Source organism: Sceloporus occidentalis, unplaced genomic scaffold (genome assembly GCF_023333645.1).
Source record: "Sceloporus occidentalis isolate IW3139 unplaced genomic scaffold, rSceOcc1.0.p SCAF_72, whole genome shotgun sequence".
Lineage (NCBI taxonomy): Eukaryota > Metazoa > Chordata > Lepidosauria > Squamata > Phrynosomatidae > Sceloporus > Sceloporus occidentalis.
Window position 1 is genome coordinate 221,920 of NW_028317052.1, and position 27,805 is coordinate 249,724.

General features: G+C 38.3%; 1 protein-coding gene across 1 annotated transcript; it reads left to right on the plus strand.

Moving 5' to 3' along the window:
* Positions 1-391: 391 nt before the first annotated feature.
* LOC149286042 (motile sperm domain-containing protein 2-like) lies at positions 392-27,668 on the plus strand. The gene is made up of 14 exons (XM_089494393.1): positions 392-446; positions 2,473-2,628; positions 6,820-6,906; positions 8,517-8,671; positions 10,942-11,002; positions 11,737-11,775; positions 12,570-12,694; positions 13,077-13,253; positions 20,154-20,269; positions 20,629-20,725; positions 21,181-21,277; positions 22,310-22,439; positions 26,237-26,339; positions 27,522-27,668. The coding sequence occupies exons 2-14, from the start codon at positions 2,565-2,567 to the stop codon at positions 27,666-27,668; spliced, it is 1,398 nt and encodes a 465-aa protein (XP_089350519.1). The 5' UTR covers positions 392-446; positions 2,473-2,564.
* The last annotated feature ends 137 nt before the right edge of the window (positions 27,669-27,805 follow it).

The following is a 27,805-nucleotide window of genomic DNA, read 5'->3' on the forward strand; positions in this document are numbered from 1 at the left end:
ATGAAGATATTCCTTTAAAATCAGCCGTTTCCAGCTACGATAGTCATTTACAACATAAACCCCGTCTGCTTTGTATTTCTGATCCATTTCAATGTTATTTGAATGGACAAAATGTGTGTCCCCCCCCCCCCCCCAATCAAGTATGTTTCTATATGACCCCAAACCTTTGAATGGTAATGTATATTCTAATCTCCCAGCTTTCACTGTTGATATGGCTGAAGAATGTTATGTTAGGGTATTTGTACTATAATAAAATATTTTATTGCAATACTTAGTGAATTATTAATATGATACAAAGCATCTACTGATGATAAATTATTTTATTAAATGTAATAAATGTGTTTAAATATGAAAAATCTATTCATATCAGGTTTTTTTTCCTTTTAAGGAAAAGGACAAGCTAATACAAGAAACGAGGAAGAAGTTTAATCAAGAATACTTGCAAGGTACGTGTCCCTGAAGTGTATTCTTTATGACATTTAATAAACAAATGAATGACATTAATCATGAAAATTAGTGGAACTTGTGTGCTCAAGATTGCTGTGGTTTGTGTATCATCATAGAGGCCATATCTCTGGAAAACGGTATATCCTTCAGATATTCACTTCTTTTTAATTTGACAGTGGAGACAGATACTTTTATAGGAAGGGTTCCTTAATGCTATTCCTGACAAGGGGTGTATTTCTCTGAAAAGATCTGATGGCATGACTTTGCTAGCAGTTTACTAGAACACATGCAATTAGACCAGTTCAAACACATTCATAAGCATCAAAGCTCCTTCTTTTTTATGTTTGAAACCTTTATAGCTGCCTTTGAACCTGATCAAAAGTATGTATTAAAGTTAAGTGTGTGTGTATATATATATATATATATATATATATATATATATATATAGGATTTATAGTAAAGTTCTTGTCACTGATCTTGATAACATTAACAATTTTCTTTTAATGCCCAGGATAGACTATAAATTGAGGATTCAGAAAATAAAGCAGACCTGTTTACTTTTGCAGAGTTGGTTCTGCATATGATTAAATACATTAGAGAACTTGAATAACAGGTTGATGGATGTTTGTTAATGTAAATGTGCTGTTAATGTTTTTAGTATTGAAGTCATTTAATTGGAACCGTGGGCTCTTACAGGATGGCTTAAACTTTTATTTGGCTTTTCTCTGGTTCAGCAGGGCTCCTGTCTGCACTTTTGACAGGATTAAAACTCATATTTTAGTGAAAAAATCCTTTTGATTAAATTTTCTACATTACAACTCGACCAAGAATGTGAACCTATTCCTGAACGACAGGACTTTTTGTTATTTAGTTTCCCCCCCCAATTGAATTAGCAGGATTTTATTCTGGTTCATTTATTAATAGATGAAGAATTCTTTCCCCTGTGTGATTCTGAACCAGCGGTCACATTTAATTTCTGTATAATACTCTGCTGTGTTAGGGCCATACTCATCACAAAGACTCTCTGTTAATAAGAATTTGAATTCACAGAATTTGTTTGAAAAAAATCTGTTATTTTAAAGCAATGGTTGTTATTTTTAACTGTAGTGTTATTTTATGTTCACTTTTTGCCTTGTGTTCTGTCTTTCCCGGCATCAATAAAAGTTGGGGGTCTTGCTGTCCAGCTTTCTATAATTCGGGAAATAGCTTAGGGGGGAGGTCAATTGTCTTGTAAACTGTGGTGTGTGGATAGAAAGCAGGACCAGACAGGAAACTTGGGAGTTTTTCCCACACCTTTTTATTTTTTTTATTTTTTTTATTATATGGGCCAAATACCCATAACCTTAGTTTTTATTACTTATATGTTAGAGGCAGGGGGCAGAACACTCATCCCTATATCATATACACTTTAATACATGTGATAGCTGAGAAGTCTCCTTAGATATGTTTGTGGTGTTGCCCTTATGAATGCATGGGAGATTCTCTACATTTACCTGCCTCCCATCTCCTGCGGCCGGCACCCGCGTGTGGTTTCAGCGGCAGCACTTTCCTGCTGGTTATTAACTGCTTAGAATCCGCAGTAGTAGTAGTAATAGCACCACTGCTCTGGAGTATAGAGAAACCCGTAGAAAATACTTTTTGAGTACTTTACTAAAGCCAGAATAAAAACTAGTTACCGAATTGATGTGATCAGTCTCGGGTAAATCATGCATGGTGACCTTTCTGTACTACTCAATTTGCATCAAGAACACCATGTCGTTTCTCAGGTACAATGCAGGTGTTGCTGCAGCTTTTGCAACATTCTGGTAAAAATCTACAATTTCATTAGGCTATTCGCTAAAATGTTAGCGTATTCTGTACCTAGTGACACAGGCTTTATCTTGTGTTCTTGCTGTTTATAAGGTGTCCAAAATGTAATTGATTTAATGTTCCTGTAATACTGGTACCTGATCTCTCCATTACTTCGGAGGAATTATGGCTTCACATATTAATAATGCCTTGGTTTTTTTTTGCATGCAGCTCCAGACAGCTCTGACAGATATGATTCTCGTGATGTGGAAAGACTGCAGAAGGATGACACCTGGCTGGAAAGTTATCTGCTGTGGAGGCACAACGTAATGGACGACGCACTGAAGATGATTGATGAAAGCCTGAAGTGGAGGAAAGAAATAGGAATAAATGGTAGAAATTCTTAACTTTCCTATCTGGTGTTCACAGAATATATATATATATATATATATATATATATATATATAATATATGTTTAACCAAAAGCATCACTTGGGAAATGTTTGAAAGATTGTATGGGTTATTTTAAGTTTAAGCTCTTCCTTCAAAGTGGATTTATTTCTGAACCAGACAATACTCTTTCAGCTCTCTTACCTGTCTATGCATTATAAAGACCCAACCCAAACTTCTTTTACGTTCATGAAGAGCTGAGCTGGCCCTGCATAATGTATAGCTAAATCTATGGGATGACTTTAAGGAATCCCTGTTTATATCTCTCCTGCATACACTGGCAGGTGAGTTTCCATTACCTCACTAACTGTACATTATATCTCCAGCAAGAAAGGCTGGCCCTGTAATGCTTATTTTTATGGGTGACGAGATTTCCCTGATTTAACTACATGTTATAGAGGGCAAACCAAGTTCTTCCTGCGGCAGAAACTCACCGGGGTACTTGGGTATGATAATGTGTAATGACATTATAAACCTCATTATCAAAATGGCTGTTACTTCTAAATGTCTTGGGTGGTCCGCCAACATTTGACAGAACATTTTTATGTTGGCAAAATGTTCAAAAACTTTTCAGACATCGGTTTCTTATTAACTGACACATTGTTGAAATGTACTCCCTAGATAAGGTTCAGATGTGTGTGTGATCTCTATTAAAAATATATGAACATGGAATTTCCAAAGCTGCCCTTCAGTTCCTTTTTTAAATTAAGACTAGAAAATTCCCCTTGCATGGAGTCCCCTGTGTCTTTCAGTGTCCTGAATTAGAAAAAATAGGCTTGATCAGTAGCTCGGAGCTTTGATGTTTCTGCTTTTTATTTCTCTCTCGTTGTACGGCATACATATAAGCAAACATTATTCCTTTTCCCCTTTCATCCGTAAAAGTATGTTTTTTGATTCAAAGCCTATGCACAATTAACAAGCAGACCTTTTTATGGAATGATAGTACAGTCGTGCCCCTAACCTCTAAATGTCCTTCTACCAAAAACTTCCTCAGAGAATGTTCTAGAACTAACTCTGGAACCACTTTGACAAGTTCATGTAATCCTTCCAAGTAAGGCTAGGTTTCCACTTGGGTTTTTGTCCTGCGTTATTTTCTTCATGAAAAACGCCAAGAAAACTGCCACTGCATTCTCCTGCGTTTTGGCGTTTTTTTCTGGAGTTTTTTCTGGCGTTTTAGCCTTTCTGTGGAAATTGCTTTTTTTGACCTTAGGCAGTTTTTCCAGCCTTTACACGTTAGAATTGTCACCCAGCTAAAAAGGATTAGGATAAATAGCAAGTATCTGCCCCCTCCTGGTGTCATTTCCTTGGTAGACCCTTTTGTCTCTTTTCTGTGGTTTGTAAGGCATGCTTTATTCCGAATGTCTGCTCCTCTAGGAAGATTGGCCCCAAATGATGGTGCAGATTGTTTGCTGTTGCTTTTGGCACGCAGGATCCAGTTGATGCGTCGCGTATGTTTGTTTGTAATGGCATGTTTGTTCCAAATGGTGTAAAATTCAATATGAACTTTTTGTGTGAAACTGTTTGTTTCCAGCCTATTTCCCGTAGGACAGACAGATACTGGGTCCATCCTCTGCATTGTAACTGTGGAAAAAACGCCATAAAAAACGCCAAGGCAATAAACCCACATGGCTTTTTCATGGCGTTTTTTCTCTCCCATAGACTTCTATTGGAGAAAAACGCCAAGATTTCCTTGCAAAAAACGCCGGAGTGTCAACATGCTGCGATTTTGAAAAACGCCAAAGAGGACTGAAAAAACGTGGAACAGAAAAACGCCAAGTGGATATGGCATTGTGCGATTTCCTATTGAAGAACAGCTAACATCTGGTTGTAGCGTTTTTTCGCAAAAAAAAACGCCGTGTGGCTGAATTGGCGTTTTTATGGGCGTTTTTAGCAAAAAAAACCCAAGTGGAAACCTAGCCTAACGCTGACCTTTTTACTCCACTCCATCTGTAACAAATGGTTCAGGAACCTGTGTGATTACCCACTCTTCAATTTGTTGTGTTTTCAGCTAGGCCATCAACATCATTATTTTGTATAAGTGGGAAAAGGTTGTTTTTAGACAGCGGTCTACAAAGATTTCACAATTCCCCGAGGGCTAAGTTGCAAACTTCCAATAGAAGCTAAATTCTGGAATGATTGTAAGCTTGCGAGCAGGGCTCTCTCCACCAAATGTATCGGTTTGTCTTAGTCTGTCAATTCTTGTCTTGTCATATCCCTTGAATTTATGTATTGTATTAAGCGCTGCGTAAACTGTTGGCGCTATATAAATAAAGGATAATAATAATAATAATAATAATAATTCTCAGAAGACCATTGAAAGATGAGTGGTCAGCAACTTCTCCGTTTGCAGATTATCTCTAAGCCTCTTTTCTCGTTTCTCATTGATTTTTTTAAGGAGCACTGAACTCAAGAGACTCCCAATGCAGGAATTGCACAACTCACCGAAAAGTGTGGTAGCGAGGGACCCTTTCCAAATACCCTCTTGTGAGGGCCGAGCTAACACAGATGCTGTAGGCTACAGAAAAAGAATAGTAGCAGAGAGTCGTATAATAAACCAAGTTGGCAATTCAACAGAACATACCCCAGAGTATCACCACAACGCCAGTATGGCGCTATTATCACCAGTTACACAAACTATTTATTAACGCGTATATTACACTTTTAAATCAAATTCTGTTTAAAATGGGTAAATATACAAGTAATATTTTGCATCTTTTGTACTAAAAGTATTAATGGTACTTAGGGCTGAAACAACGAATCGATAAAATCGATAATAATCGATAACAGAAATCGTTGTCGACGATTTCCGTTATCGATTAATCGAGTGATCGATTAATTGTTTACTTACCTCCGCGAGCGTTCCCCGCTTCTGCAGTCTCCGCCTTCTTTTAGTTACTTACCTCCGGAACGCGTCACGTATTCTTCATGTCTGTGCGAATCGCTCTGTGCGAGTGGCTCCATTCGCACAGAGCGGTTCGCTTCGTGGGTGGGGAGGGGGTTTCAGGGGATGCAGGGCAGGGTGTGAGTGTGGGTGCAGGGCAGAGTGGGGGTGGGGATGCAGGGCAGGGTGTGAGTGTGGGGGCAGGGCAGGAGACTGGGTGCAGGGCAGAGTGGGGGTGGGGATGCAGGGTGTGAGTGTGGGTGCAGGGCAGAATGTGGGTGCAGGGCAGAGTTGGAGACTGGGTGCAGGGGCACAGTGCAAAGTGCTGGGTGCAAAGTGCCAGGGCTGGGTGCAAAGTGCCAGGGCTGGGTGCAAAGTGCTGGGTGCAAAGTGCCAGGGCTGGGGCAAAGTACTGAGTGCTGGGTGCAAAGTGCTGGGCGCAAAGTGCCAGGGCTGGGTGCAAAGTGCTGGGTGCAAAGTGCCAGGGCTGGGTGCAAAGTGCCAGGGCTGGGGCAAAGTGCCAGGGCTGGGGCACAGTTTCTTGAACAGTAATAGTCCACCTCTTTTCAGAATGTTTGGGGTTATTTTGTTTCATAAATATTGTTTTTGGGTTCTTGTACTTTGAAAATATTGTTTTTTATTACATCATAACAAAATAAGAATGTTAATGTAAATTTTAAGTTGTTTTTTAACATCCAGTTCATTAAATTATTTTAAATAAACGAAAAATGTGCATATTGTTTTTTTTATCCGATTAATCGATTAATCGAAAAAATAATCGGCCAACTAATCGATTATTAAAATAATCGTTAGTTGCAGCCCTAATGGTACTCAATATTACTTTTGTTTCTGAATATGTCATCTAATAAGGGGCGCCAGGAAATCAGAATTTCCGGTTACTCGCTGAACCGTAGCTGTCTCTAAACATAACAGTAGCTACGCCACTTTCCAAACAGGTCTAGTTTATTAAATCGTGTAATACCAAAACCCAGCGGGGTGCTTTTCGTACAGTGGATTCAGATTTCATTGTGTCATTCAGAAAAAAAGGTTTAGATTTATGTCAATAAAATTAAGCAGACGCACGGTGAAGATGGTAGGGACTTTCGCTGGAACACGGGATACTTGGAGATGGTTTTGTATTTTCAGACAGGGATCAGTTATAGTTGTCCTTCCTTGACTTATGACATAGTATTTAGGATGGTTTATTTCCTAGCAGATTGAATGGTTTCATTCTAACATGTGCTTTATTTCAGATCTGAGTGAATCAGTGATACCCAAGTGGTGTTTTGATATCGGTGCCACATATCTGCATGGATATGACAAAGAAGGCAATAAGATGTGTAAGGTTTTTTTTAATTATTATTATTATTATTATTTTTTTTTTTAAAAGGATATACCCAAGGCACTTACTCCTTTTCTTTTTTATCTTTGTTAGGAGGTCTTACATGTGTATATTTGTATGTGCCTCTGTTGCAGGCTTCAAAAATAATCCCGGACTGGATGATACTAACTGGTCCATCCTGTCTGTCGTAAAACTGGCAACCCTGCTCTAAATGCTCCACTTTACGTACCTATACACAAGATTTACACATAATCACGCACAAAATGTGCACAGAAAATGTGGGGCTGTTCATATGTATACTATTGGAAATTTAGAATGGTCCATCTGCTAGTAATGAGTAAGATATTCACATGGTATGGAAGTACAGACTTAATTCACATGCGCGATGAACCCATTCTTCCCAAGTGTCTACGGGATAATCCAGATTTCCGGTCGATGTCCCGCTAAGCAGTGTCAAGGACCAGTTAAAGAGCTCCTCTGATCTCGCCTGCTTGTGAGCTCCTCGTGACTCCTGAAGCTGAGCACTGTAAAGTAGACGTGTGGTCTTGCCCTACCCTCCTTCCGTCCAGCCACACCGTGCAGCAAATGTGTCCCCATTTGGACTCATGAATTTTTAGGGGTTAAGGGAACCGTGTACCATGCTTTTACAGTCTGCAATTCAAACAGCGCCCAAATGTTGTTCTCTACCATTTGAGATTTTATAAAGTATTAACTCCTTGATGACAATTGATGTGCCAGGCACGTCACGGGAAAACATCCCGTTGGCAATTTCTGTGCCTGGGAGAAGATGGCTTTGTTCTCCCAAACGGTGTTACTGTAATGCCTCAATGTCGAGGCATTTAGCAACACCGAAATCTGAAGCAGGGGGGCCCGGTCTGATTGCTCCATGGAGCGTCGATGTGCGCCAGTTTAAAAGAAGCTTAGTTGCCCCTTAAACTTAAATGGTGTGGCTGACATACTTTGATATTGAGGGGTTCAGCCAAAAACCCACCCCCACTACCACAAACTTTGGTAGTAGAATTAGTGCATGGAAAGGGTTAACATACCAGCATTTGAAATGGCTGGGGTGTTTAATTTTCAAACATATATGTTTTGATGGGGGTAAATTGAACTTGAGATATGTCCCAAACACTGCAGGACATGGGGCAGTATGACCCGATTTGAAAATAAATAGTTTTGAAATAGCAATATGCTACTTGTACTTATTGCCCTATCACTTGCAAAAACATTTTATAAGCTCAGAACTAATATTAGAATTAATTTACCAGGTTTTTTTCATTAGCTTTTGTTGCTTTTTATAGTAAATTATAAAAGATTGAAATAATAGTATCCTGAAAAAACCAATGTATAACTTGTGTGTGCGTGTGTTCAGTAGATGAAAAAGAAGAAAATGACAGCTGAACCGCACAAATGTTAAAACGGCCATTGTCGAGAAGGGTACAAAAAATAACAGCTCCGTCTTTAAGGTGTTAATATATTTTTGAGTCATGCCAGCTCATGTGTTTTCTCAGTAGATATTTCTTTTGCAAACATCCTCAAAGATCATGCGGTGGTTTCTGTGCCAGGCAGCATGTGCTCATTAACTTTTTGTTCCTGTCTCAATCCTAGTGTGGCTCAGAGTGAAACTCCATATACGTGACGCCAAAACAAACGAAGACAAGAAGAAATGTGTTGCTTTTTGGTTGGAGCGTTATGCCAAAAGGGAGCCGGGAAAGCTGTTAACAGTGGTGTTTGACATGGCTGAATGTGGACTTAGCAACATAGTAAGATACCCATTTCTTATTGCTCAATAAGTGTAGCCCGTGTTTTATTCCTCCAGAATGAATACATTGACTATAAAGTACTATATACAATGGAAATAGTGCGTATGTATTTGGTTTGCTAGTGTAATGCGGTCTTAAGGTATGGGCTGCTGATGACACACATCTGTATTCTCCTCTCTCTCAATGATGTGTCTTATTGGTGACCGAGAAGACCAGAAAGTGATGTAATATATACTATCGTTCATTACAGGCAGCAAATACTCCTGAGAAGTTCCTACTGAGCCAACCCCATGTACCACATGCATAGTTTGATGGATCTGTCTGTAATCTGTATACTCCAGATAGTTTCTTAACATTGTTCAATGCAGGGAGGTGCATCTCAACACTTACAGAACACACAAGGTTCTCAGTTGGGCCAATGTCAAGCTGCGTTCGGTAACCTGGGGAGGGGACAGCACTAGTGCCCTTGTTGTCGAGGAGGGGGACACCTCGAATGCCCTTGTTGTCGAGGAGGGGACACCTCGAATGCCCTTGTTGTCGAGGAGGGGACACCTCGAATGCCCTTGTTGTCGAGGAGGGGACACCTCGAATGCCCTTGTTGTCGGGGAGGGGACAGCACAAATGCCCTTGTTGTCGGGGAGGGGACAGCACAAATGCCCTTGTGGATGGGGAGGGGACACCTCGAATGCCCCTTGTGGATGGGGAGGGGGACACCTCGAATGCCCTTGTGGATGGGGAGGGGACACCTCAAATGCCCCTTGTGGATGGGGAGGGGACACCTCGAATGCCCCTTGTGGATGGGGAGGGGACACCTCGAATGCCCTTGTGGATGGGGAGGGGACACCTCGAATGCCCCTTGTGGATGGGGAGGGGACACCTCGAATGCCCTTGTGGATGGGGAGGGGACACCTCGAATGCCCTTGTGGATGGGGAGGGGACACCTCGAATGCCCTTGTGGATGGGGAGGGGACACCTCGAATGCCCTTGTGGTTGGGGAGGGGACACCTCGAATGCCCTTGTGGATGGGGAGGGGACACCTCGAATGCCCTTGTGGTTGGGGAGGGGACACCTCGAATGCCCTTGTGGATGGGGAGGGGACAGCGCAAATGTCCTGCTGGTACTGCAGGGGACAACATTCCCAGAAGGCAGCTCAGTGACAGAAAAGCGGTAGGAATGTGGAACAGCGATTCTGGTTGTAGTTAAAAATGGGAAACATGCTGCCTTAAGGTATTTTTTGCAAATGTACCACAAACCTGTATAGCAACGTCTTACCCTGAGATCCAGTGACAATTGAAAACCTTTTTATAGAGTTTAAATTTATATACATTCAAGAACTCTGATGAGATGTCTGAAATGCCTTTTTGTTGTTTTGCTTTTTCACCCTTGCTTTTGCTTATGTTCTATCTCACTAGAGAATCATTTTTAAATATGTATTGATGTAGGTTATTCCCTTATGCAGTAATTCATGCTCCTAGTTCTAAATAGATTTAGAGAACTCGGTTTTCTTCCCGTTTTGCCATTTTATAATATTTTCTGGCAAACAAAGTTAAGAAAGGGTTATTTGTGTAATCTTTGGCAGTCCGTGGTTTCCTCAAACCAATGTCTACTGCATAATAATGAGCTGTATTATATTAAATGCAAGAGATAAAACATGATTTTCATTGCAAGTGGGTTCATTAGAAAAGGTTGTTCTTGAGATAATGTGGATTTGCATTTGTAATCCTCCTGGGTTTTTAGTTTGCAAAGATAAAAAGATAATTTTTTCCTGTGCCTTTTGAAGTGGAAGTAATATATTTATTAAAAAAGGGACAGTGCCTCAAGGACATACTTCATGTAGAAATGGGAATTTATTTCTTGCGTGGTGCGTGTGATGATGAATTAATATATACATACATACATACATACATACATTTATGCTGCACTTGTAGTACCGTATACTATGGTATAAAAATTAACCCCTTAATGACAAAGCCCGTACATGTATGGGCTCAAAATGCATTGTTTTCAATGGGTTTAGGGACCGCCCATTGTCCTTAAGGGGTTAAAAATATACGATATTCATTTAACAGGAATGTTCTGAGTTGTAAATAATAGGAGGCAATGGGATGTGCCGCTGGTGACCAAAAATGTACAGGGTTCCTACGGTATAAAAAAAAAAAAAAAAAGTAAAGTATCAACAAGGATGAGTTGTATCCGTGCTAATCTTAAAAGGCAGATTACAAAATCTTTCTTTCTTTCTTTCTTTCTTTATTTATTTATTTATTTTTTAGGATATGGATTTTGTGAAATTTGTCATCAACTGTTTTAAGATCTACTACCCTAGATACCTATGTAAGTAAAATTCCATATGGATTGTGATTTATAGTGTGTGTGTGTGTGTGTGTGTGTAAGATTGAGTAGGTCATAAGAGAAGTTGGCTGTTCCACAACTATGTTAATTCAAACTTATGCTGACACAGGTGACGTTCCAGTTACCTCTATGACGTTCTACACGGTGGGTGGTAGTATTGCTTGATCGAGTTCAGAAGGATAAAATCCCCTCAACCACGTTCAGGGTATTCCCTTCGGATAAACCTCATGTGATATAGAGAAACTTGCACAGCATGTTCTGTGTTACAGTGGATGTATGACCTTTGTGTCGAACAGAGCTTGCATGCCTTCATTTATTTCTTTTGAAGATATGCACTATTTATTTAAAAGTTAGCTGTTTTCATGGAAAGCAAGGAAATTTCTAGCTGTAACATAATGGTTTCCTATTGGTCAATTGGCCTTTTAAACTTAAACTTGGATTAGCGAACACAACGTACTATTGGAACAGAGGAGTGATGGGAGTGATAAAGGGCCTCTGTACGCCTATGAAGATTTGGATTTAAATTTGACCGTTTCCAGCTACAATTGTAATTTACAAGATTATATTTAAAGCCTAAACTGCCTATTTTATTTGTCTGAAATAATCCTCACCTCTAAATTCTGCTCCAGACCTGAAAGAATATTGAAAGATACAAAGATTGTATGTATGCCTGATTTCGTACCATTACTAATTTATTCACAATTTATTTCTTACAGCTAAGATTGTAATCTTTGAGATGCCGTGGATAATGAATGGTAAGTTCTGTGTGTATTTTCCACACAGTTCATGAAAATAGATTGAATGCGAATGAATTTGAGCAGAGTCCTACTCATCATACATTTCTGTCTTATGTGCTTCGTGCAACTTATGTCCTGTTATCTATTGTAAAGTCCTCGATGTGATGGTGCTCTGTAAATCTGTAGATAATTATGGAAAGTTGTGAATTTTTCAGTGTGCCCAACATTTTGTTCAATTAATTTACTAATGTAACTTTTAGGCAGTAGTTTGGGATTTCCAGACTCTGGGTGTGTTGTTCGTATTCCAAACTGTTTAGTAGCGGTGAAGAATGAACAGAGAATGTCAAAGTTCTGCCAGAAATGAATTCTGAGCACTTTGAGCGGTACAAATTTTTTAGATAGAAACAAGTTTTGACACGGGGTAAATGAGCATTTTCGCTGTTTGTGTGGAAAGTGACAGATGCAGCCGCGTGATTAAATTGAAGTTCAACTTGAAGATTTCCACCGCCTGCTGGGTTGAAGCCAATTTACAGTGATCATTCTGAGTTACAGTTAGTAGCAACCGTCATTCCTAAGCTCCATGCCCCAGTTATACTGATATCAACGAGTCCTAGCGAACCTTTTAATACATTGTAGGCGCCGGATTAGTGAGTATTATGCTAATGTGGTGGCTGTTTTGCCGGTTTGGCATGCAGAAGACATAAATGAGATGCACTGAATTAAACTGGTGTTTTTCTAAACTAATTGTGGATTTCTTTTAGGAAATTCTTTTTTTCAGTATATAAGTAAGTTTGTTTGTTTCTTTCTGGCAGCTGCTTTTAAAATTGTCAAGGGCTGGCTTGGTCCGGAAGCTATAAACATGCTGAAATTTGTGAACAGGAGTGAGATCCAGGAGTATATCAGTGCCGAGTACTTGCCTTCGCATATGGGAGGGACAGTAAGTAAGCCAATAGTCCCGCAGTGTCAGATCTTTGTAAGAATATATATATATGTACTCAACATTTTCAGTTCATATTTACATCCAGCTGCCATGGGTGCTTTACAGCAACAAAAAATATATGTGGGGCATTTAGCCGCATACACCTGCCTTCCGACATGGCACCGCAGGTAAGTAGTCTGCCTGCTAAAACCAACCTTGTTAAATATAATACATAGTTAGAAAATGTGTCACATGCTTTTATAAAGTGGTATAGTTTATTTTTATATATATTTTTTACCTGCTTGTTAACCAGTCCAGTTAGAGAACAGCCAAAGGGTTTTTTTTGTATATATTTATTATAACGGTACTAAGAAATAATTCTGATTGTCTTTAAATTTAGGATCCATTCAAGTATAGCTATCCACCATTACCCGATGATGATTTTAAAACACCAGTGTGTGAAAATGGTCCGATTACCAGCGAGGATGAATGTGAAAGTAAAGAAGAGATTGAGTCTGACACCAGAGACACGGTGGACTCGGCTATAAATGAGGAGAGTGCAGCCAGGACAAAAAAGGTGAATAGGTTCAACTTTTATGTCCTACCAGAAATATATATATATATATATATATATATATATATATATATATATATATATACACATGTCTTTAAAATACCTTTTTCGGGAGCAATACTGTGATATATATATATATATATAATATATATAATATATATATATATATCGCAGTATTGCTCCCGAAAAAGGTATTTTGAAGACATGTGTGATAGATCCTGAAAGCTTATGTGTCTGTACCTCTTATGCTGTGAACATTAGTCCACTTAAGGGTATCAGGACCTGTCTGGCCAGTACGGGAGACAAATGGATGTTGCTCTATTAGCTCAAGGGGGAAATGCAGTCTTTAGTTGAAGATGGAGCCTTTTACGAGGCATATTTTTTGTGCTGGCCCAGGTATCGTCATTGACTAAAGATGCCAGGAAAGAGTGATTTTTTTAATATAAGCTTTTATTGCTTTAGGCTCATTTGATTTTACCTGTTATAAGTCATTGTGCGTAATGTTTGAGTCCGACGTGTACCTGAAGATCGGGAGTGACCTATAGGGGTGCAAACGCTATTAAGTCATTAATATTGTGTGTTTATTCACTCTGATATAAAAGAGTCTTACAGACTTTGCCCTCTGTTGTTTTCCACAAATCACCTGACTTTGTTCTGCTTATCATTATAACTTTAGCTGGATGGACATTGAACAGAGCGAGTATTTCTTTTGTAAAACAAGCTATTCAATGACTTGATTTAAAGCATTACGAGTGTTACCGCAGTTGTTTCTTGACTTTGTGTCTCTGTGAGGTTGATAAAGCAGATTGTTACATTGATTCTTGAGTTTACAATTTATGGGGCAGGTAGAAACATGCAGTCCTTAAAAAAGTTCTCAAGGATTGGAAAAAGGAATTTTCGAATCCAACAATGTTTTCAGTATTGATTCCTGATATGGCCACGTCGTCTCGCTGTTACGTAGGTTTTGTGAGTCAACACCAAAACATTGCTTGATATAATAATAATAATAATAATAATAAAACATATTGGAACTGTACAAGGATGCCTAGAATCAATAAGGTAATCAATCACAGCAGATTTTAAGACCTTAAATGAAAATTATCGTATAAAAAGGGATGGAATTGCTACGGCATCAGTAGGTTGTGGGAGACACTTGAAAGTTGTTATAAACGATGTGTTGATTAATCTGCTTTCCCATGCTTTGCATAATTACACAAGACCTGGAGATGGCAAGCGCTTTCCTGCTTCCCTGCCTTGCTTACACATCTACCTGTTAAGTGTGTCAGTTGGATTCATAAACACTTGCGCTGAATTTCTAAACATGGTATTGTATAACTGGCACACGCCATGTAAATACTATAATATATATATATATATATATATAATACATACAATACTGTAAGTTGTACTTGCCTCCTCCCCTACTTCTATTGAGACTGTAAACTCTACTGGGCGGGAAGCTGTTTCATAAATGCGTTCGTATCCATTGTATGAATGTCTGTAAACCACTATACTTTAAAAACTGTATATAACTGCAGTAATTCCTCCCCATGTGTTATATTGTAAATCTGTTAATGCTTGATATAAAAATACACAGACATACTAAACGCGATTATATCTTTTAAGACCAATTGCTTTGTTAGCAAGAGAGATGTGGTTTTTAAGGCTACGCCAGCCGGTGTATACACTTTAATGCAGAGCTGTGCGGCCCCTTTAAATTTTCATGTTGTCCATGAGGGAATTCTGCAGGATCACCTATATGCATTGCCCCTTTCCGCACTACCCAAAAACTCAGCTCCAGCTCTGGCATATATGGAAAATCACAACACTGATTTCAATGGAAGCATTTTGCTGTCACTGATTGGGTAGCTTCTAGCAGCCAATCAGCGGCAAGAAATGTCTGACCGAGGAGGAGGAGGGCAGCTTTAGTTCTGGGAAGTGCTTTATTTTTGGCAGAGTTCATACTAAATTACTCAGATTTCTTTAACCCCTTCCGGCCCAAGTGTTTTTATAAGCTAAGGACCAGATTTTCTTTGTGATTTTTACCATGTTTGTTAAACCATGATTCCTCTTTGCTGAACAATGACACTAGTTATATTCAGCAACATCTCCTGATTATACCCCACACGCATATTTTTTATGTTGAAGAGGGGCACATACATATAGTGGGGAGGGCTAAGAGGCATTGTATGAAGGGCCGACACTAACAAGTTTCTCTGACAATGACTGAGCTGATGGCCCTGTATAATGCATAGTTCAATGTTTGAGGAGACTATTTACCTATATGTTATACAGGGCCAAGCTAGCTTTTCCTGGGGTGGGCTCTGCATAATGTATGAATAAGTCGGGGAGTTTCACAGAAGGGGATGGAGGGGGGCTCCCTGTATCCAATATATAATACATCTTTAGAGATAAAATCTAATCCATTGAGAATTATGATATATTTACTAACCGTGTCTGTTCTGTCGCATTTGTTCACCCAAATCATTATGACTAATTTCTCTCCTTGTGATTTTCAAATTCCTTAAGCGATGGGTAACTACTTTTAACACCATGCAGCTGCTGGTCATCTTTAATGTAAAGAAAATCTACCATGTATTCACGAAGAAAGACTTCTGAAGGCAAAGAAGGAAAGAAGGATGCGCACTGGTCTATCCTATCTGTCTTACTGTACACTACTACGACTAACACTGAACATGCGCAGACACCTTTTCTCCTTATATGTACATCTCGGCTTTGGGTTGTTTTTTTTCTTAACTCTCCAAAAGAAAATCAGGAAGGCTCATAGTCAATTTGTGGACCAAACCGTAAGTTTCTCGTAAATCTTGTTTTTGGGAAAAAATACATAATTTACATAATATAGGTTCCTATTTCCTTATTCATTTCTTTTCTCCCTGCTATAGCAGTCACACAATACCCAGCCTACAAACAGTCTGTCTGATGGTTTGGGGGAAGAGGAACAGAGAGGTGCAGCAACGAGAGAGCTTTGTCACAAGGGCAGCGTGTGATGAGGAATTGTAATGGTAATGACTCAAGTTAAGAAATGTTTACAGACAAATGAGCAATTGATTAGATAAATAGACCGTGTGCTTCATGCTGATAATAGAAGCAGAACTGCCTGGTATTGGCGTAACTCGGCATGACCCAATCCGAGCCGTTCTCTCTTATTTTTAAAGCATTCCTTTTATTGTATTTATTTATTTTTCTGAACAGGCTGACTGGAGTGCAAAAAGACAAGGAGCATGCATTCGTATGGCATCTAAATACTTTATTGTGAATATGTATAACATACCCTTGCAAAGTGTAGCAGATTTTCAAAGCAGCCATACCATATCAAACAAATGTAACTAATTAGCTCCCGATCAGCCCAGTTACAATCTGATGGGTATGATAGGTCATGGGATGCATTAATGAACCCTCTGCCTGGGTAAGTGCTGTTTAGAAGGGGGGGGGGGGCAGTTTTTATTCTTAAAATCAGCTGATTTGGGCACTTGACGTGTCAACACAAATTACACGTTTCATACCAGATCAGCATCTTCAAGTCCCCTATTGCGGAGTCTGATACCAAGTGCCCCGCACTACTTTAATGACAAGTGACACCTCCAGATGACCTTGTCAGCAAAAACAAACAACCCAAAACCCTTTTTATTGGTGTTGGCGTTTCCCAGTCTCCCTGTACTCCTTCCTACCCAGTGATTTTTCAGTAAGTTTAATTAACTTTAAACCAGAATTTTAGGCTTTGACTTTTGACGTGGCTCTGGGAGATTTATTGTGTCACGATTGCTCAGCTCTTAAATTGCATGTTTCTCCTTCACTGGTTTGTGAAGAGCCTCGGTAACGATCTTTGCTGCTTTCATTGGTGTTTTTGAGCTTGATTTTAAGGGGCAAATCTGTTTTTAATTTGAGAACAGTTTGTGTGTTAGGGCATGTGTAATAAATCAGTTACACATTTCTTCCTCACACTTCTTAAATTCAGAATAACTATTTTAATGTTTATTGGTTTTAAATGACTTATTTTTTTGTCTTTCAGAATGAAGAGCTTTGTGCATCTCCCAAAGATTGTAATTGTCCGCTTTGCAGCATTCACAGTTTAATATTCCAGTGTTTTTCCTGCCATGTTTACAGCACAGTCCACATATTATACCTATAATTCATAGAACACTTGGCTCACGATGGAAGTGTAATTATGTAGACAACACCACCTCATGATTCTCGTCTTCTTGCCCTCCCCTAAATGGCACGTTTAGTTTTTTGCTATTATTACTACATCGTGAGCATAATATAGGGATAAAGAAAAAGGCTTATATTAATAAATATTGGCTGAGCATAAACTACATTGGACTGACAGTGAATCATTGATGATGGACGGTAGACATGTGCAGGTTTAACACAGATCTCATAATCTCATAATGTTTGGAATAGTAATTGTTGTATATCCAGTGAACAATCAAAATATCTGTTAATTCAATGCTTTTTCCTTTGTGATGAAATTAATGCAAATCATGTTCATCTACTGCATATCGTTTTGCATAACGGTTCTGCGCAATTCCAGAGTTCTGCGGACAGGCCAGAAATTCTGTGAAAACAAATTGAGTTTTTAATTTTGAGGTCTGTGCTCCGGAAAATTATCCCCCGTTTGTGGCGCTCGAAAACTGTAGTTGTGGAGCCCTGGTATATACTGTATTTGATGATTCACATGTGTGTATGGCATTCTTTATTTTAATCCATTGTTAAATCCGTCATACCCCTGTCATACTCCATGCCATGTTGACCTTATATCTGATTTATAGTGACATGATGTCTGTGTGTTCAGCTGTGCAATAAAAGCCTGTAGATTTGTTAATGTATGTTGGTTACTTATTTCATCTTTACAGACTAGAGAAATCAAGCATTATATAACTGGGTGCACAGAAAGCTGTACTACATTGATTTTCTTTTCTTATTTAACACGGATCCATTAGATTATCAAATCGCCGTTGTTACTGCATAATGTAACACTTTTCTGGCATTTTTTTGTATTCTTGGACTAGGACCTTATGAATATATATTTAAGATATATTGTATCTCTAACCTGACTACAGACATTTAGCCAGTGGCCCACCTAAGCCTGCAGTTTGGCGAGTATGAAACATACTTTTGAGCGTCATTGGTGGGACTCATAGAGTTGCCCGAATTACGATGATTCCTGCAGAATAAGAGGCATAAGCCCACTATCATAAATTCCCAGCGGCTCAACCTGATTTAAAGCGAGACTCCTCAACAAAGAATGCATATCGAAGTACTTTAATATGTATTCTTCAATATGTTAAAGCTACTCTTAAAGGTTTTTTTTTTTGTTTGTTTTAACTTGAGAGCTGCAGCAAAAATGTGCCTCTTTGCTTGAAGCATGCAATCAGTGGCCCCATAGCACACCCATTGAAATGAATGGGAGCGCTTCCTGCGCATGTGCAGGGGGGGGGGGTTCAGATGAGACTGCCCAAGAAAACTTGCCAAGGCAGCGCTGGTACTGGATTATAACTTGCTGCAGGTGATGTGTTTAAATCCTATACATCTCCTGCGCACCAAATAGAGGGGGAAATGCATATGGATTCTGCAAAACGCCCACATGCATTTCCAAGGGGGACGCCAAAGAAATTTAAAGGGACCACTCGGATATCATGTGATAGCCACAGTGTCCCTTTAACGGCAGGGGTAAGCCGTAACAGTCTTTGTGGCAGACGTTTCATATAGTCCATAGGTGCCAGTGGCTTCCATAAAAATAACAGACACTACCTACCACTATATATAAATAGGGTAGTGGTAAAGGAAGCAATTCCGGTTTCTGTGCATGCGCCGAACTGAGTCAACCGACTGTCCCAATTTATTCTGTGATAAGTACAGTGCTATGCCCTGGAACTTAAATACTGACAAGCAGGGACAGTGAAATAAATTGATGGAAAAATAACTTGAGTTTTGAGAATGCAAAAAATTTGCATAGCGTATTGCTGCCAACCAAATTACTGTTCAGGTGTTTTGGTGATATCTATGTGAACATCATTGGGAGAAATAAACACATATTGACTTGCTGAAAATACCTATATAATGTACCTCAAAAAGGCATTAACCAGTGTGCAGAGCCTGTCGCTCTACATAGAGTTTGAAAGCCATTTGGTTCTCGTCCGAAAGCGTTACTTGGCGTATGTTCTTCGTGTATGTTTAAATTTGCTCAGTTTATTTATACTTGGGTTTTGTGTAGCAACGCCTCATTCTTTTTCTTCAAAATGTATACCACCCTCGAGGCGTGACGTGTTAAAAATGTTAACTATACAAATCAATGCATTTTTTGGGCTGTAACAGGCAAAAGAATGGAGGAACACAAATAACTAAACGCACTAAAAATAAGTTGAATTAAGTGAATTTAATTTCTTAGTGGATTATTATATTCATTTGTTTTTAATATTGTAGGGATGACCACAGTGGTATTTTATTAAAGTAAAGTTTTCACTCAAATTGCATGAATTAGCTGCTCTGTAGATGTAAAGATCTCTATATGGTTATTCTATAGTTATATAGTGATCATTTAGCAAATTCTTAAATCATGGTACGGTCAACCAAATGCGTTATATTCTGCTTTATTACTGGGACTCTGGGTCAGACCTAAGCCGAATGATACCAGCCCTTCGCTTGATTGTCCGGAGTTATGAAATTACTTGCGTTCTATGCCCCTCGATTAAGTGTAGCAGAAGGGGGGGCCATACTTTGCCTATTTGTGTGATCTCTGTAGCCCTGTAACTGTCCCATTCTGATATGCGACAGAAAGTCTGGCTATTTACTAACATTTTATTAAGATGGTCTTGTCCGGTGTTTTTCTTGACTATACTCCATTAATCCGAGTCCCGCATTTTCTTTTTCCTATTGATGCAGATGAGCTGCACGGAAGACCATTTCAAACACGAGGATTGGGACAAGATGGACTCTAAGCATCATAGAAACAACAAGAAGCCTGCGACTGTGTTTAAGGGACCTTTATTACACATTAGGTATGGTTAAAGAGCACAACAGCTTACAACATTCTTTTTACTCAGAAGTTGTCTATGAAGTTTCAGAAACTGCTGACATCATGCTACCCCAGCTTTAAAAAGTCGCATCTTGCTTATATGTGCCTCTGTATTTTGCTGATGTGTTTGTTTGCCAGCAAAAGCTGTTTGTATTGATGTGTTTTGTGGTTTTTTTTTCTCCAACATTCAAAGTTAAATTCCCAAAGGGAAAACTTTTGATGTCTTGAAACATTCTGCAATAGGCTCTGTTGCAACATCTGTCCATTTTATTTTGTTGTTGACAAGTTTTTAATCCTACCTTATCTTGCAAAGAGCTGATTTATTTTTTCCGCTTCTTTCAGTCCAGCGGAAGAATTGCATTTTGGGTCCAAGGAAAGTGGAGAACGGAAATGCATAATTGTCCTTAATAACGTGACAAAAAACACAGTAGCGTTTAAGGTAACATTGGATTCTATTTTATAATCCTCTGTGAAAAGTCTCACCTGAATTGGCTGTGTAGACTTAGATCAGCTGCGGAGGGAGAGAAATATTATACATTATATATGTGAGATAATTATCGGTAGATGTATTTCAAATGTAGAATGTACATAAGAAAGAAATGAGTGGTTTCTCTTTAACATGTGATCTTTACTATGTGGATATACTTATATTCCTTGCATAATGTAGATTCAATCATGAAATCTTGTAAAACCAATTTTTTTAATTGCATAGAATAAATGAGATTGTGGTCTTAATGGCAGGCGAGATAAACGTTGATTCATATCACTTTTGATTGTCTTATCATTAAATGCATTATTTGTGGTGTCTTTCTTGATTATAAGCCGATTGTTGCTTTATTATGGCAGACGTATTAGTTGATAAAAGGAGAAAAAATAACACATTTTTGGTTCTAGGTGAGAACAACTGCCCCTGATAAGTACAGAGTGAAGCCGAGTAACAGTAGTTGTGAACCCGGTTCTACGGTGGATATTGTGGTGTCCCTCCACGCTGGTGAGCGGCTTAACATTCATAAAATATATAGAGCACTTCTTTTCACTTTCTTTTAACTAGAATCTGGGGATTTATGCTGTGATCCAGAATACTAATAACCTATAATAATTGTTCATTTGATACAATATTTCTGTTTGTTACAAGTGAAAGTACAAGCGAAATATACTGTTACAGACCCCATATGTATTTCTCCTACCCACAGCTTATTTGTATTATACTGGGTAGTTTGTTACCATCTGAACAGCGTTGATTATGCAACCAGATTTTTTTTTATTTTTAATGTTATTTATGTTAACATTAGGTCATCTAGCCAGACGCCTTGTGCGATAGCAAGCCAAAAGGGGAAGAGCTTTTTCGGCTCCCTGACTGGCAGTGCTCTGGGAGCGCAAAACATTTCCGCTCCTCCCTGGCCATGAGGCCAAACCCACCACTTCAACCAAAAAGTCTTCGTATTCACGCTCACTGGCACTGTAGACAAAACACAAAAAATAATAATGCTCAGAAGTGCAACAAAAAAAGAGTACACTTGAAATAAATAAATAAACCTGTGCTGGTGGGGGGGGGGGGCACACTTTTGGTTTCTGCATCTTGTCAGCCAAACAACAAGCATGCTGTTTACATGTAACTCACACAGAATCATCCCTTTTTCAGTTTTTGATTGCAATATTTGTTGGTATAAAACCTTTTTATGATCTCAGGTGAGAAGAAACCTGTGTTTGTAGGTGTATTAACCCCTTTGCTTCCCTAATGGCATCCGGTGCCATTGTAATTTCTCAAAAAGTGAAGAATATGTGGAAGTGAAGGGGTTAAAGTAATTTAAAATGTTTTTTTCCCCTTTATCTTGTATATTTGATAAAGCAGAAAAGCTCACGACCTTGTCATCATAAACTCCGCTTTTGATCGATTGCATTGCGCTTGTATGGATTTCCTGAGCAAATTTGTGCCTCTTTTATAAGGATTTTGCATAAATGTGTGGAAAAAAATGTATTCAAGGCTTAATCTTTATGTTACATTTGTTTTTCCTTCCAAAAGCCTTCATGGCATCTCTACAAGATCGTTTCCTAGTGATGGCGGCAGAAATGGAGCAGTCTTGTGGAACCAGTGTGCAGGATTTAGCGCAGTTCTGGAAAGAGGTGCCTCGGAATAAGGTCATGGAACATCGGTACGTTTTACCATAATATTAAATATTATATACACATAGCATGGCCATTTTTATCACCTGTCTATTTTACCTGTAATTCTGGACTTGCTCTGCGGCCCACTCACTGCTAGCTACATGCTACGGAAGTCTTGGCAGTGGATGTAAGCGTGTAGTTTGTGTCGGCCACATAAATGGGATTTATCAGCCACTGTGCTTAAAATGCCGGGGCTGATGTTAAGTCTCGGCTCATTCCTGACATTGCACAGTATCTGTATATACAAATGCATTTGAAATGCATTTTGAAAGAGTTATCCATTATTATGTAGCCATAATAATAATAATAATAATTTTCTATAGAACTAGTTAGTATAGTTTTTTAGTACAAAAACATAGGTTAGCAAAGACATATATAACACATGTAGTGGTTACCATATACAATCACTGGTTAGCAGAAATGGATACATTTAGGAATTAGACCGTTTTTGGATTATGAGAAGCTTGGTAACCAAAAATATAAATTTGAATTTAAATCAATTAAATGTACTGAGTAATAATGAATAGGCTGATAACGTGGAGATGGCTCTGGTTTTAAGATGTGCTTGCCTGCCTCGTCAGCTGTATTTCTGTGTCCTCAGCCTCGGAAATCCTTGCATTCTGAGAGAGAGAATCTCCATTGAAATTGTTTGAGGTCCATTAAGTAATTAACAATGAATGAAATAAGTTCTTCAAGAACTTCCTGCTTTGTTTATTTGCCAAATATTTTACCCAGAACATTTCTTTAGAAATTAGTATAGGTACAGTTCTACAGTAACAACAAAGCATTTGCGTATTAGGGAACACATATTCAGCCAACTCAGCTGTGCGTACGATCATTGTGATTGCAGAGCGGCATTGGTGAAGCACACATGGAGGGGTTAAAAAGAAACAACAACAAAAACCAACATGACTGCCTCTGTAATAATACAGAATGTGTATAGTTTAAAGGGTCTGACACTAGTATGACAGGGTCACATACCTACCCTGTGCAGACCCTGTTCTTGTGGAGGTATTGGTAGGACAGGGTGGTGTCTGTTCTCCTACAATGGCTCCACTTTAATTTGGCAGCCATTGCACCTGATATCACCTTTTTCCAGCTCATATTCCTCCTGCAGCCTTTCTTGCCTGTCTTTTGTCACCCTATTTACAGCTTCTTTGTTAAAACTCCTTGCCTTTCTCCTTCCTTGCAGGATTCCTCTTTGCTCTCACTCTACTCATATAGTCTGTCTCCCCCCCAGCAAAACACTTCATCTCCCCTTCTCCCTCGTCTAACATTACTGCTGCATCCCTGCTTGTCTTGTGGTCATTGTGTCTATAACCCTGTTACTGTGTGTTTTGGTTATGACTGGGGATACTGGGAGTGCTGATGAGGGTCTTGTCAGGTTGATAACAGGTTCCTTTTAGGGACACTAGCAGAGGTTTCAGTCTAGCTAAGGTCTACACAAGTCCTCCGATTGCATCAGTCCTAAAGACATGGCTAAATAGTGGCCCTAAATAGAGCATGTGTTGGCATCGCTGGAACAGCTTCAAATCAAAACTTTCCATTATGGTATTCTATCTGTAATGAATAAATGGAATGGAAAAAAAAAGTTTAAAAGTATATATAATGTTTTTCGTTAGTGAGATTTAAAATAACCATATTGATGCATACAGAATATGTCAGGAATACAGCCGAAAGTACTATATGAAAATATTTTGTGACTGCAAATGGAATGGATTCAGTTACATTACATACGTGTTGTACTCTTTTAGCTTTGATTGACACCTGGTTTGTATACAAAGCTGGAATAAATGTAAACCGTGATTTTTGTCTGTCCAAAATGCTACACTAATGCAGACCTTGGCTTGGCTGATCTTTGTCGTGAACGCTGGCGATCTGAGTGGGTATTTCCAGCTTCTCTGTATGCAGTGTGTGTTCTATTGCATCTTTCTTTTGCTCTCTAGTGCATGTTGTTTGTTGTGTACTACGGTTATTCCAGTGTGCACTTTTAACCAATATTAGCATTCCTTTGGTAGCGGAATAACTCGGGGTACTCCCCAGATTAATAAATAATCGTATTGTTTCGTGTTCGGAGAGAGGGTGAGACGGTGGTGAGAATACATGATAAGGGTAAACAAAATCCATGAAACGTGATTGCTAGTATTCCACTCCAGCTGCCATATACCCTCCAAAGTGACATTGATCTGGGTGACTCTGAGTAATATATATTACATTCTTGGGACATTAAAACAACACTTTTCCATTCTACTACTCAGTGTTTTAACATTGTTTACCACACTGGCAATTGTTATACTTACTCTCCTTTTCTTTCTTCTTTTTTTCTTTTCATTTCTGTAAACTCTCAAGCAATACTGTTTTCCTGTTGTATTTTGTTCTCACGGGTCATTTCACACAGTGAGAATTCATTTTAATACTTAAACAGCTTCAGAAAGCCACGGGACATGTTCCTAAACCAGTGCGTGCGCCGGCAAACAAGATAATGGCCGATCCACCAACATGGCCTGGAGTTCTTTCTGCTTGACCTTTTTGAAGGAAATCCATTAACTTGTCGTTGTTATTCATCATTATTTATTTTCATTTTTTTTTTCTAATTGAGTAAATGTAAAAATAATTGTATGCTTTACGCAAATGAATCATAACAGTATCACTTGGGTGTAGAATGGGACAAAGATTGTTGCAATAGTCAAACAAGAAGAGGGCATAACATGTACGTGGTGCATGTGAGATGGCCCCCAAATGCCATTAGCTGTAGCCGACATGAGCACATGTACTTTACAGCGGTTGTGGTGGACTACGGACAGACTGGGTTGGGCAGATTGCTTTTTCCCTATTTAGTGCATGCCATCCATTGGAGTGACACAGAAACAAATGGCACAATACCAAAAATAAATATTTTTTTCTTTTGTAATGGAAATTTTAGTGTTTACTTATAGGTTAGAAATGGACAGGGTCACTATTATTTATTGGGTTTATTGTCTGCATATATTTTCCAGATTACAATCCCCAAAGGCTTTCTCGCTGGTCATACACATGATATATTTCTTTTTTTATTATTATTCTTGATTCCTTTTAAAATACTGATACAGTTACATGATGTGTATTATTTATATTATTTGTATGATGTTTTCTCAAGTGCAATTTGATTAATACAAACAAAGTTTCAGGTATATTTAGTCAACATATCTGTATCCATGACCATAGAGGGTGTTTTGAATTAATTAAAATACACCTGTGCATGCTGCATACCAAATGTACCCTTTTGGGAAGGAAAGGAAGGAATCCATCTGTTCCCTCTTCTCTCCTGTCCCTCTTCTAGGAGTTCAGAATGTTGTTTACAATACATATAGTTATCAGTTGTAATCCCGCATCACTCCACATTTTGAAACATTAGGAGACTGGATACTATTATTTTTCAAAGTTTCTTTGTGCTCTTACTGGCTAATAAGATGGAATCCAAGTCATGGTATTACAGTCACAGATACTGTCATAAGAAATCTAAACGGCAAACAGTATTAATTCCGTAGTTGCTACCTGTTATTAAAAGAAAAGGTAAGACCGTCGAGCACGTGTTACAAAGACAGGCACACAGTGTGTGTTTGCATGGTACACGTCTATCCTGGTAGATATTTCATCTATGTGTTTGGCATCTTTGGCTCCAATGTGATTTATAATATATGGCATGCAGTTTAAAAAGGATCTTAACATGTCGCGTTTTGTCTTGGTGTTTGCGTTTTTTTGGAGGGTTATATGTCTATTAATTCATTATTTTGTGTTTTCACAGATTAAGGTGCCATGTTCTTGAAACTAACAAACCCAACACGTTGTCATTAAAGGAAAATTTGTTTAACAGATCTTTATCAGGCAACGATGACTTAAGTTTTAAGGTAAATATTGCACTTACACCTTGTTAGATATTAATGTCTCTTGGCAGGTGTCTAAACGGGATCAGCAACCATAGTAAGTCATATGTACATATTACATTCAAATGGTTCCTTATTACATATTACATTCAAATGGTTCCTTATTACATATTACATTCAAATGGTTCCTTATTACATATTACATTCAAATGGTTCCTTATTACATATTACATTCAAATGGTTCCTTATTACATATTACATTCAAATGGTTCCTTATTACATATTACATTCAAATGGTTCATTATTACATATTACATTCAAATGGTTCCTTATTACATATTACATTCAAATGGTTCCTTATTACATATTACATTCAAATGGTGCCTTATTACATATTACATTCAAATGGTTCCTTATTACATATTACATTCAAATGGTTCCTTATTACATATTACATTCAAATGGTTCATTATTACATATTACATTCAAATGGTTCCTTATTACATATTACATTAAAATGGTTCCTTATTACATATTACATTCAAATGGTGCCTTATTACATATTACATTCAAATGGTTCCTTATTACATATTACATTCAAATGGTTCCTTATTACATATTACATTCAAATGGTTCCTTTTTGCTGCTTTTTACTCTGCCATGTCCTTGAATGTACAATACACCTCATCATTCAAATTAATCTTGTGTTGCATGTACATAGATTTTTATGATGTACAAGTGTACTACTTTTTGTAAAGTAGCAATTATAGGCCTCTCATTGATTTTAAGAAAAGTGTGAGGATATATATATATATGGGGATATAAGGCATCCCTGTATGCAGAGTGGCATAATGGGGGTTAAAAGGCATATCATTGAGGCAGTGTGGCATATAGGCAGGTATAAGGCATATCTGGGGCAGAGTGGCATATAGGGGGGTATAAGGCATATCTGGGGGGCAGATTGGCAAATAAAAGGAAATAAAAACAAAAAATAATTTTCTCAATCATAGTTTAAATTAATATTTACTAGTAAAACATTATATTCAGGCTTTTTCTTTTTTCCCTAAATTAATAATCAAATTTTGGGGGGTCATCTTATAACATAATTGAGCAAATTGGTATATATATATATATATATATATAATGTATGTATGGATATACACACATACATAATGTTTCATCATATTCAGTTTTTTTACTTTCCAGCTAAATCAACTCTTAGAATCGAACAGAAGACTGGAGGAACAGATTGGACACTGCATCTGGTTTCAGCATTTGCTAGCGTTTTTATTGTCTTTTTTAGTTGCTATTGTTGCTGCTGCCATGTACATGTCAAAAGGCCAAAGCGGTTAATGTTAAAAAAACCCCAAAACTTATATTTATTAAGAAATGACCAAAGTTGCCTTGTACATCCTGAAATAAGGTTCACAACCACCTAAGAAAGAAATATGTGGAACAAAAAACTGTGAATCGTTTATTTGACTCCATAG